Source organism: Leopardus geoffroyi, chromosome A1, assembly GCF_018350155.1.
Source record: "Leopardus geoffroyi isolate Oge1 chromosome A1, O.geoffroyi_Oge1_pat1.0, whole genome shotgun sequence".
Classification (NCBI taxonomy): Eukaryota; Metazoa; Chordata; class Mammalia; order Carnivora; family Felidae; genus Leopardus; species Leopardus geoffroyi.
Genome location: NC_059326.1, coordinates 28,912,266 through 28,925,423, shown reverse-complemented (window position 1 = coordinate 28,925,423; position 13,158 = coordinate 28,912,266). Strand labels below are relative to the sequence as shown.

The 13,158-nt window shown below is 37.9% G+C and overlaps 1 protein-coding gene across 1 annotated transcript in view; it reads right to left on the bottom strand.

The window, feature by feature from the left end:
- Positions 1-13,158, bottom strand: part of VWA8 (von Willebrand factor A domain containing 8) — a 366,738-nt gene that overhangs the window by 112,801 nt on the left and 240,779 nt on the right. The window contains exons 29-34 of the mRNA XM_045477746.1: positions 11,365-11,564; positions 4,076-4,186; positions 3,093-3,157; positions 2,540-2,665; positions 1,307-1,416; positions 328-482 (exon numbers count right to left, since the gene is read on the bottom strand). Coding sequence (XP_045333702.1) covers positions 328-482; positions 1,307-1,416; positions 2,540-2,665; positions 3,093-3,157; positions 4,076-4,186; positions 11,365-11,564 — 767 coding nt within the window. The remainder of the gene's footprint in view (positions 1-327; positions 483-1,306; positions 1,417-2,539; positions 2,666-3,092; positions 3,158-4,075; positions 4,187-11,364; positions 11,565-13,158) is intronic.

Below are 13,158 nucleotides of genomic sequence, written 5' to 3'. Positions count from 1 at the left end.
CATACAACAAGACAATATGATATAAAATTACCATCAGTAGGTTAAGCAGTTAACTGTATCACATGAACTCCCATGTACGGAGAATACGGGCTTTCCCTTACGAATCAATATAATTGCATTACCCTATAAATAGTAATTTTAAAAAAGCAATGAAACTCTTTATGTAGGATGCATTTTTTAATGACTGATTTGGAATATAGTCTTGATCTAAAATGTTTACCAGAATATCATTACATTTTTAATCACTCCTCAACAGCCTTATAGATTAGAGGCTAAACCAAGTAGAAAAAACACATCTATTAAATAATTGAAAATACTGGTGCTTACCATGAGATCTGGGAAACCGACAACAACCGTAGCATAACTAGTCTCATCTGAGAGAATTCGGTTAGGAGAGGCAATCTTTTGTCCCACTGCTGAACTTAGATTTTCAGATGATAGTTGATCACTTGAAATTTTATGAGGTATGCTGAAATCTGTTTCTGCAGTGGCAGAGAAACATTAGATACCATATGCCCCTACAATGCTCCAGGAATTAATTTTTGCAAGATTTCATTCTTGCCAACTCAAATAGAAAAGCACAAGTTAAAAAAGAGAAAACAGTTTAATTATATTCATGGCCTTTTGTTTGAGAAAACTCAGTTTTTACAGTCAAGGCGTCTTCTCTAAGTGAATGCAAGTATTTACTGAATTCAAAATTTTATTAGTGCTTAAGAGACTCTTAAAAACTGAGAACAAACTGACGGTTGATGGGGGGTGATAGGGTAGGTGATGGTACTGAAGAGGGCATCTTTTGGGGTGAGCGCTGGGTGTTGTATGGAAACCAATTTGACAATAAATTTCATATATTAAAAAATAAATAAATAAAATAAATAAACATTAAAAAAAATTTATTAGCAATGCATATTATCACTAATAGCACCCTGCAGAAATGATGTGAAACTGCCCCAACCAGTGCTGGTAATGGTATGTTTTAGATTTTTTCCATAAGTACTATTCACCCCCAAAACTGTGATGAATTAAGTAGACATCTGATGGTCTGTGTAAAAAAAGAAAAGATGCTACCCTAAAAGACTATTAGACTTGGCACCTGAATGTATATAAAAATTCTGATTTCTCAGTTAGAAAAATCAATGACAGAACTTAAAAAAAAGAGTAGATTCTCATTTACTATTTCTAAAGTAGTTACTAAGCTTTCCCTTTTAGTATGAACTTAACATATGTTGATGTTACTGCTCTAAAAGGATTCTAGGGGACTGTAAGCACGTACCCATACAGTCATAAACACAAAGAACATGGGATTTACCTTGTACGACTCCAAATCCTGTGCTAGGCAGCTCCTCTTTCAATGCGTACAACTGGCAAACCCCACTGTCCTCAGATTCGATGTGTGCAGGCTTAGTTAAAAGATATTTCCTGCAAACAAACAAAACATCTAAGTGAAAAAAGTTCTTCTTTTTTAATAATTGTGAGTCCAGGCTATGAAAAATCAGAATTCTACCCCTTTCCCCCAAGGCTTCTTTTTTATATTCAGAGTAAAATTTGTAGTTTCTGAGTTACCTCATGAATTAACAAATAACTTCTCAACACTGTGTATAAGGAGCAGCGCATAATAACAATGCACTAATAAATATGAACCAAAATCTAACACTTCTGTAAGAGGAAGGGCTGCAAAAATAATAATAATAAAATAAATAAACAAATAAATAAAGCAATTCTAATGAGAAACTACCCTCACCCCTGTATCATGGGACCCGCTATTGATATGACTGTTTCATCAGTCAGTCAGTCAAGTGGGAGCCTGGTCTCTGATTTCTGACCAGCTGAGGGACAGAAGCCCTAACCATTGTAACCACTGTAATCCCCTTGATCTACTTATTTTTAAGATTTCTAAAATAGGGATGTATAAATAGGCAGAAATCTTTTGCAGCAGGCTACTTCTGCTTGTGACCCGAGGGGAAGAGTCTGTATTTAGCCAGTAGAGGTAATGTGTGAGGGAGGGGGACTTAAAATTTACTGTGCACCCTATTTATGTCAAGTGCATATAATGGCCCTTTCATCAAGAAGTGTATATAGTCCAATGGTGGCAGGCAACACAAACACGAACATAACTAAGAGCAATCAAGATAGAACGAAGAAGAAACTTCTAAGGGGTGAATTCTGTGAAGTTCCAAAAAGGCAACAGCTCTAGGGCAGAGACTATGACCCTCTGAAGAGAGGATAAATCAAAAATCTATTTTGAAGCATCTCTGGTTTGGTAAGAATACAGTGGATTCTCAATGTACTAATAGGAAAAATCCAAAGAAATATGGATCAGACATAAAAGTCATTATGTTTCTGTTCATTTCAATGTCATTCTCCGAAACACTTTCATGATTACTCCGTGAAGTGATATTTAATTGGTTTTCATTTTTTCCCTCCCCTTCTTCTTTCACCTATAGAGATGCCAAATTCAGAAACTGTGAAAAGACAGACTGGAAGACAGAACAGTAAGGATGCTGGGTAAATGCTCTATGAGACGCTACGTAAATCCACCCACTGGTGTGTTCTACTCTCCACCAGAAGCCACTTGTCCTCCGCTACAAGGAAGACTGTCTTGAGGTCGATGGGAAGTGAGATGGTGTGTGTTCGCCCTTCGAGAACATCCAGCACAGTCAGGCTGTTCCTGAAAGAGGAGAAGAAAACTATCTGAAAGGAAATGATGAGGGTAACAATTGAGTAACGATGGCACAGTCATTTCATGATACTTCATGCAACCCTAAAGAGAATGTTTTCAAGACTAAATAATAGTGAGAAATGTTAATTGAGAAAACAGATCTATAAAACTCTAAACTCTGTAGGGGTATGCATAAGAAGAAATAATGGATGCTGATAACCACCAAGCTGGCAGTGGTGGTACTTTGAAATTAAGAGCACTGTCTTTTCTTAGGTCTGGATTTAAATGTTCTCGCAATGTGGGATGAGTTGCTTTTACAATAGCATATTTGTAATGTGGTTATATTGGTTTTATAATAAGCAAGTATAATTAAATGAGGAAACAGAATGGGCAAACTAAGGATCCCAGTTTAAATCTTCTATAGCAAAGCACTCACCCATTTTCTTTGTAGAATACTAGCCAGTTTTTGTGCGAAAATTCTTTACACATTTTATAAGTTTCCTAAAGACAAAACCAAACAAAATATTCACATTAAATGTGTGAGATGCAGTCATGTCTCTTCAGTTGCTTTCCCTTAAATAAAGTTCTCCAACATGTAAAACATGTAATCCTGTGAGAAGTCGCCTCTTTATTTACTCCAAGGCTCTTACGGTGATGTGGATTTAAATACAATTCAAAATTTATTGTGAACTATGTGCTAAAACATCTTTTAGGATAAAAGTTTAAAAAATAATGCCAAATACTGGTTAGAGATAAATATGCTATCTGGCGAGTAACTGTGGAATTTATACCATAATATAGACATAAAGGAAATACTGCTTTTTGTAGATTTGGATGTATTTACGGCATTTAAAACATCTCTCTTTTTTTTTCTTTCCATGGTCTTTTAAGACTTATGTATTGCAGGGCAGAAGGTAAGTCGTATTTTATATCCATTACCTTTCTCTGAATGGCAGAATAAATTCTCTTGGGTTGGCCTGAAACTTATTTACTAGTTTAATTTAGTTAATAAGTTCAAATGTTTATTCATCTAGTAGGTGCACTCGGGTGTCATACTTGTCAGTTTATCATATAAATCCAAAACATAAACATATTAACTCAAAAACAGTTCAGTGACTGCATGATTAGGAATTTGTCATGAATATCACCCTCAAGAAGCCCACGAAGCTCTATCATTATTATAGCTCAGTCCTGACAAGTCTTCATGTGAGTACGATGTGTACAAAAAAAAGCTATTGGTGTTAGTTATATGTGTATCAGTGTCTTTTCATATTGCGTTAAAATCTACAAGCACACAATAAGAGAATTCTCTTGTGCTGTAAATAAAAGGCCCTGAGAAGAATGGGCATGCATGCATCTTTAAGGTAGAAAACTACAGAAGTCCTTGGCAACTTGCTGGACAAGTTGGGTATTCCTTACAGCTTCCTCCTTGTTCCACCAGGAAGATTTCTTAGGTGTAACCTCTTCGGAAGGGAGGATGAGACGTCGAAGGGCTCGGCTAGTGGTGTCTAATAAGAGGATGACATTACTCTGGAAATAAAGAGAACAGTAAAAAGCTCAAGATGTTCTTTTTTTTTTTTTTTTTTTTTTTTAAGCAGCAGCTTCTTGACAACCTGGGAATAAAACATATAGTGGTAAACCGAAAGGAAGATGACAATATTGAAATACTTACGAGACACCATAAAGATACTAAATGGTTTTCCTTAATACAGAATTTAAAGTAGTAGATGGTTTTATGAAAATATTTCAATTATGTAATGCAGAAGGGAGTCTCTTTGAAGATTTTATCTTAAAACCATCCCCTTCTATACACAGGCTATTTTAACCATGGTTCTGTTTTATTATAGACTTGAAATTAAGAGGATTGATAATTTTTAAAGTCCATTTACTTTCATAAAATTTACACGTCAAGAGTGTTTTGTTGAAAATTGTCTTACATTGTGCATAACTAAATCTCACTCATGCTTTTCACAAATCCAGATTTACTTCAGAAAATGTGTACATGATAAATAGATGGGTTAGCAAGAAAATATCAGGATCTCAAGAACTTAATTCATAATGAGTGTGTCTTCATTTCAAAACTCACAGTTGGTGCTGTAATAATGTACAAACAAGAGATTTCTCTCCAGCGGTATTAATCACAGTTTTGCAAATGAAGTAATAATCTCCCAGTAATTAGCAGTGTTTTTTCAAGAAAAAAAATTTAAGTAAATCTCAAGCATTACAATCAATGAACAGAAATACATGAATAAAAACTTAAAATTGAGAAAGCCAGAAAAGATTAAATATTTTAAAGAGATGCTATTAGCTTGGCTTTTTTTTAAAGTTAAAATTTAAACATGTTTGAAGATTAGACAAAAAGGTTTGCAGGGTACCTGGGTTGCTCAGTTGGTTGAGCGTCTGACTCTTGGTCATGATCTCAGGGTCTTGGGATTGAGCCCCATGTTGGACTCATGCTGAACCACTGACCATGGAGCCTGCTTGGGATTCATTCTTTCTCCCTCCCTCCCTTTCTTTCTTTCTCTCTCTCCCCCTCTGCTCTCTCTCCCACTCACACACACTCTTTTTCTAAAATAAAACAAAAATCAAAAAACTCCGAGAGCCCCAAAAACGTTCGCAAAAAGGCACGTACAAGCTGTTTGTCAAGCCTCATTGTTATGCAATGGTCTTTTTCTAGAAAGTTTTTGTTTTGTTTTGTTTTAAATTTGGGGCTTCTCCAGCTATCCTAACCCTTAGGAACTTTTCATTTCAAAAACTTTCTTTGGGGAAAATGAAGTCATAAAGCACCCAAAGAATTACTGTATAGTTTGTGAAATATAGGAGACAAAATAAAAAATGTTTGTTGGCTTGTTTCTTAGTATTTACTGAGCAGCTTATATTTAAAGCACAAAGGAGAACACAATAATGAATTAACCATGACCCTTGCCCTCTCTTATGTGGTCCAGTTAGAAATAAAAAGAAAGGCAAAAAGATTGATGATGGGCATTGAGGAGGGCACTTGGGATGAGCACTGGGTGTTGTATATAAGTGATGAATTATGAGAATCTACCCTCAAAACCAAGAGCACACTGTATACACTGTATGTTAGCCAACTTGACAATAAATTATATTAAAGTTAAAAAAAAGAAATAAAAAGAAAGGCAGAAAGATTGATGATTCATCCACTAACCTGGGACCTCATAGTGCGGTTTCAAGTGTATTTTACTAGCTAATTGTACTGAAGTGCTCAAAAATTAAAGTAGTATTTGTACTGTGCAGTTTCCTTCACTGAATCCTGGCTGTTAAAAAATTCTATTAAACATGTTGACAGAGTTTAAACTTCTCCACAAACATCACTCTTAGAATGCATCATTGGTATGACAGGCAATTTTCCATTCAGGACGTGTGTTACAGATATTCTTTTTAAAATCATTTCATACGAGAGGTATTATTTCTGGCCTTTGAAAGTATGAAAAGGATGGCAGTACCTTAAAGTACCTTAAAGTTACTTAAGAAAATGTATTAATTAACAAATTAAAAAGTGACAGTCTTATTCCATTCTAGATTAAATCTTTTTTTTGAGGAAGTATTTATTTTTATTTTATTTTATTTTATTTTATTTATTAATATTTACTTTTGAGACAGAGAGAGACAGAGCATGAATGAGGAAGGGTCAGAGAGAGAGGGAGACACAGAATCCGAAGCAGGCTCCAGGCTCTGAGATGTCAGCACAGAGTGCGACGCGGGGCTCGAACCCACGGACCGCGAGATCATGACCTGAGTTGAAGTCGGATACTTAACCGACTGAGCCACCCAGGCGCCCCTTGGAAGTATTTTTTTAAAGGAGAAACTCTTTCTTGTATGATAAATATGAACAACATTAACATGAATTCTTAGCGCTTTAGCAGTTTGGGATAATATTAACTTTTCTAAGCAAAAGAAAGTTCTAAAAATAATGTTTGATTCCAAAATATAATTAAGCAGAAGAATAAGCAGATGATTAAACAGATACGATCAAGCAGAAAAATAAGTATGGTTTTGCATTTTTCTTCCTTTTTAGGGTCTGATACTTATATACTCATAACTTGGCATAAGCAAATTGAAAACCTGTGCCTTTCTGAATGACAGAAAGTATATATGTATTTGCAGCCATCGTTGGACTTAGAATTAGTTTTAGAAACAATTGGCAACATGAAGGAGTTCTGTTGGTCCATCCTTTTGAATGTTAATGGTTTCCTTCTGTAAATGACTAATGATATATTCTGAGTTTAAAAATAGAATTTTGCGTCACACATGAGTACATGTAACTGTGGCTTTGGTGTTCCTTTAAGGGGGGCAGGGAGAAGAAGTGAGCAATTTTATTATGTTTGTATCTGACTGGGAGAAAAGTAACCTCTGGATGACCTCAATGTCCTAAAGTCTGAAATGCTAAACTTCGTACAGATGTAATAAGTAATCTCATGGCAGGAGAGGGGGAAGGGTGGAGGGTCTTTATTTTTAGGCATGGCCAAGTTTCCCTTTCCTCACTTAAGATTTTATTTTAGCGAGGAAGCTTTGAACAACTTCTTTAACCAGGGAAATGCATCCATAGCAAGCTTTAGACAAGGGATAGTGGAATTAATGGCAGTGATTCTCTGCAATATTTTAGCTCTGCTCTCAGTGAGGGCAGGATGGGGAAGGAGGAACTGATGGCAGTACACACATTTGTTATTTGATTAGAATTATTTATCATTTGTCCAATTTTACAGACGCATGTTGTTCATTTGAAACTAAAGAGGTCTTACCTCCTAACAGGGTTTTAATATGATGGCTAAGATACCCTCTTTGGGAAAAGAAGAGGCAGTTCAGAGGGTACAGTGGGAGTATTCCTACAAGCTAGGCATGCCTTCTCAGGGTGCTGAGGTAGCTTTCTAGAAAACTGTTCAGGCTGTGGTCAAAGGGACAAGTCAGAATGTCAGGAGACAAAGTGCTGGCCATGGAAGTTGACAGTTTGGCCACGACAGTTGTAAAATGCTGAACAGAGTATTACACTGAACAGAGTATTAATCAGCAATGTTGCCAAATAATTGGATCTTCTGAGAAAATAAAATACTTGCTAAGAATCTAAAAATCTAGTACTTTCCAAGAATTGGTACATGTAAAATTGAAAGTTAATTTGACAGCTGAAAATTTGGCAGGATTGTTTGAATAAATACTCCAAATTTAAATTCTTACTCAATTGACTTGCTGAATTAAAAATCACCAAGATAGTATGTGTTTTTTTATGACATATTCTTCTCATTGTAGAATTCAATTCAATGCCACTGATATTTTATTAGAAACCTATAACACAAGGGGTGCTTGGGTGGCTCAGTCGGTTAAGCATCCCTCTTTTGGTTTTGGCTCAGGTCATGATCTCAGTTTGTGAGTGCAAACCCCACGTTGGGCTCTGCACTGACAGTGCAGGGACTGCTTGGAATTCTCTTTCTGCCCCTCCCCTGCTCATGCTCATGGTCTCTCTCTCTCTCTCTCTCAAAATAAATAAATAAACTAAAAAAAAAAAAAAAAGAACCTATAAAGCAAAACCCTTATTCCATGTGATGGATACAAACTTTTATAAGCAATATGTGGATATTTATAAACTCTACTTACAGGAGAAAGTGAAAATGAAAAAAAAAAAAAGTGAAAACCTGAAAAAATTTAACTCAGAATTCATGATAATTATTTATGCGAGGCCTAAAGTTAAAGTTGACTTATTTACTCAGTGAAACACTGACATGTTATTTATGCAACATTTCCTCTTGATTAGACACAGTCTAAAAGTATTGTTTCTTGGTAACACTCTGTTCTCCTAGTGACTTTAAGTATTCGTAAATAGCAACACTGCATTTCTTTAATATTTTCCTATTATGAATACTTTTTAATTTTTCACACTATTCTTTTCCCCAAGTAGCTATAGTGAGTGAGATGGTGGATGGAATTTAATTCTGGGGGGGCCAATCCAATCTGGTTTGAATCTCAGTTCATTATGTAGCTACCGGGCAGGTTATTGAAACTCTGAGCCTCCATTCTCTCAAATGTAAATCTGGCTGACGGGTATCTCAGTGGGCTACTGGAAGAATAGCATGGGATGATGTATGTAATCTTTCATTTGGCACACAACCAACATTTAATAACTGCTCCTTCTGTTTGCGAGGCTCATCACTTAGCCTTCTGGGATACCACACTCCCTGCCCTGTCCACCTACTTCACTGGCCACTCATCGTCAATCCCCTTGGTTGATTCTCCCGTATCTCCCTGATTTCTTAATATTTCATTGCCCCAGGGCTTGGACTTCTCTGCCCACACTCACTCTCTTGGTGACCTCTTTCAGCCTCGTGGTTTTCAGTAACATGTACATGCCAAGACTCCCAAATGTTCTGATCTCTCCCCTGAACTCCAGGCTCATCTACTGGGATGTCTAACAGGCATCTCACATTTAATCAAAGGTCTACTCCCTCCCAAATCAATTCCTCATCTCAGTTGATGGCGACTCTGTTCTTTCAGTTGCTCATGCCCTAGACTTTGAAGTTGCCCTTAATTAGCTCCACCCTCTCTCACCCCATGCATCTGATCTGTTAGGAAATCCTGTTGGTTCTACCTTCAAAATATATCCAGAACCCATTGTTACTTACAACCTCCATACTCTAAACTGCAATTACCTCTTGCTGGATCACTGCAAAAATTTCTTTACTAGTCTCCTTCATTCTGCCTTACCACCTACAGACTATTTGCTGCAGAGGAGCCAGAGAAATCTTTTAAATATATAAGTTAGGTCACGCTACTCCTCTGCTTGAGATGCTCTAACACCTTTCTCTTCCACCCACAGTCAGGGCCCAGGACATTACAATGGTCTATGAGGCTCTGCACAGTCTGCTTCCTCACTCCCTGCACCACGTCCCTGCTCCAACTAGCTGAGTAACCTGTGATCTCACCTCCTTATGCTCTCCCCCTTGCTCAATCTTCCCCATCACACTTCTTTAACGATGGAACAAAAGCATGCTCCAGCCTCTGGGCCTCTGCCTGGAACGCCCTTATTTTAGGTATCTGTTCTCCCCCTCACGTCCCTCAAGCCTTTGCTTAAATATTCCTTCCTCAGTTAGGCGATCCCTGCCCATCTACCCTACTTTGAATGGCAATCTTCCTGCCAGCCTTGCTTCTCCTCTTCTAGCTTGAGATATAATTTACTTCTTTTGCTCATTGTCTGTCTTCCTGTACCATAATGTAAGCTTTTCAGGACAAAAATTATTGTTGTTTTCTTTGCTGCAGCATCCCCAGTAATAGGCACATGATATAATTTGTTGAATGAATAATATGCTTGAATGAATAGTATGGTATTTGGTAGATACTAGGTGGATAATAAGCATGCAAAAACATTACACTCCTTTCTATTGGTATGGTACAGATTAACTTAGACCTTCAGAATTCTCACTAATTGAGACACAGCCTGCTTTTTGATCTATACCTTCTATTTGGAATTATTATTTTTTTTAAATTAGTGTTTTTTTATTATTTATTTTTGAGAGACAGAGAGAGAGCACGAGCAGGGAGGGGCAGAGAGGGAGGGAGACACGGAATCCGAACAGGTTCCAGGCTCTGGGCTGTCAGCATAGATCTCCACCCAGGGCTTGAACCCACGAAGTGTGAGATGATGGCCTGAGCCAAAGTCAGACACTTAACCGACTGAGCTACCCAGGCGCCCCTGGAATTATTTTAAGCTTGACTCTAAACACCTGTACTTTTCATTAGTGCTATCTTACACTAGTAGTGATGGTTAAAACTTGAGCTTCATTACATACCAAAGGAGTTCAGTGTCATCGTGCAGTGAACGTAAGGTTTATGTCCTCCCAAAATTCATATGTTGAAATCCTAAACCCTGGCATTTAGGATTACTAGGAGGTAGGGGTCTATGGGAGGTGATTAGGTCATTAGGGTGGAGTCCTCCTGAATGGGATCAGTGGTCTCATAAATGAGACACCAATGCGATCCCTCGCTCTTTCTGCCCCATGAGGTTACAATGAACGGACAGCTATCTAGCAAGTGGGTTCTCACCAGACACCAGATCCAGATTTGCTTATTCTTGATCTTGGATGTCCCAGCCTCCAGAACTGTGAGAAATAAATTTCTGTTGTTTATAAGCTCCCTAGTCTATGCTACTTGTGTTATAGTAGCCCAAACAAGACCAAGACAAGTCCATTCACTATATGTTTGTGGCTGTGTCTACATTAAGAATGTCATTCAGGTTTCAAATAAAACGCATCTCCTAAGGAGAGCACCCCTTCATACTGTTACTTCCACCTTCCACTTCCTCCTCCCCCACCCCTATCACTCCCCAGGACATTGTCTCGTTTCTATACAGCACTTATCACTGCCTGAAACCAGCATATTTATTTGTTGGCTTACTTTATGGTCTGTCTCCCCAAAGAGAATGCAAGTTTCACAACAAAGAATTATCCGGCCTCAAATGTCATTAGTGCTGAGGTTGAGAAACCCTAATTTACATGCTTCCAAAATTATAGGTCATGTTGAAGTCTCCGCAGAGAAGATATTAGCCTGCCTTTGTGGTATTGACAAAACACATCTCTGATCCCTCCTTGATGTTTATGAAAGCATGTATTTTCACTTGTAGGTTGCGAATCACCTTTGCCTTTTTCTTCACACAGCTTACTCTTGGTGTAATTGTACCATGTGAGTAGCCCGGGATGCCTTACCTGCTGCTCGTGGAGAACCACTTGACCCTTGAGGGGATTTCCCAGCGGTGCCACTGTCACAAATGGGTGCCAAATTCTACTGGCCATTCTTGGGAAGAGGTCAGAGAGGTCCACCATGTAGCCACTTTTCCCCGTCATGTTCAGAAAGTATAAGGTGATGGGATTGCATGCAACTACATAGAGGGTATTTTCCTCATTTTCTGTAATGACAAAAAGGTGTTAACTGTGTGATCTGCAGTAGATTTTCTGACTGGTCAAGAGGTCCAGTGAAATCTGAATCATGAGACTGAGCACACAGCTGGAACTCAGTGGACAAACCGTGATGGATTGATTAGGATATACATACGTTATGTATATATATCAATTAACTTTGATTCTAACCTCCCCAAATGCTCTTTTCTCCCAAAAATACAGAAGAGGTATAAAAACAAAGAAACAAAAAACAATTAAAACTCTAGTTTGCATAAGTGGACAATACTGAAACAGAGAGTTCAATTACAGAAAGGGCAGCATTATTTTTATGGGCCAATTCTGACTGACGGCAGCTGCCTGGAATGTTGTTCTGAGAACCATGAGGCCAGGACAAGGTTTAACCAGAAAAGCGCTCCTGGTTAGCGATGCCTCTCACTGGCATGGGGCAGAGGATCACAGCATACTTATTTCCAATTCTGAAAGATGGGACAAGGGCCAAAGTTCAAGCTTTATACATAAAATCCATATTTATTCTCTACTGGTGAATGTAAAATATCTTCATAAGAGCACCTGTCTGTTACCAAAAACCCCTGTGTATATGTACATATATATATACATATATATATATACACACACACACACACACACGTATATACACACATATATATGTGTATATACACGTATATATATGTGTGTGTGTATATACACATACATATATGTGCATGTGTGTGTGTGTGTGTGTGTATAATTTTTTGCCCTCATTTTACTTATTTTGATGGGGGTGGGGTGGAGAAGCAGAGAGAGAGGATCCCAAGCCAGCTGTCAGCGCAGAGCCCGATGTGGGACTCGAACTGGTGAATCCTGAGATCATGACCTGAGCTGAAACCGAGTCAGACCCTTAACTGACTGAGCCACCCAGGTGCCCCAAAACCTTGTATATTTTTAAAGCATATATTTTTATTCCACAAAGCTGATTTTGGGAATAAATAATATTCATAGAACTTAGATACCAAAAACTTGCTTCTGAATTTTTCCCTCAACAATCCCCATCCTAGGCAAGTTAGAAACTCTCTCCCTTTCTTCTGTCATCACCTCTGTTTAATAGGACCTTAGGAACTGCCCTCGATTGAAAACTTCTGCCAAAAAGTACCCAGGGCACACTGTATGAGTCAGTAGGAAATGGCAGCAGTCCAGAAATGTAGATGCCAAAAATTCACGTCCTTCATTTGCCATTCTTTAAAATAAATGTAGTGACTGCAAAGCACTCCAGCCGTGCTTTGGTGGTTCACGCCATCATCAAACTGGAATCCCAGCCCCCAAATCCAATGTTTCTCTTTTTCTTGTTCCCTTCTATTTTTAGCACATGCCTCGGTGTGTTTAACTTTGTGCTACAGTTGTAATGAGAAACAGACATATGCATACAAACTTAGCGGTGCTTATGTGGATTCCACAATAGTATTTTGTTAGGTTGTTATAGGAAATTAGGCCTAAATTGCATATAATTACTATCCAATCCAATATGACACAGTTACTGAGTCTATCACAGACTTTTTGATGTCAAGAGATTCTTTCAATCCCTCTTTTAGAAAAAAGTCAGTACAG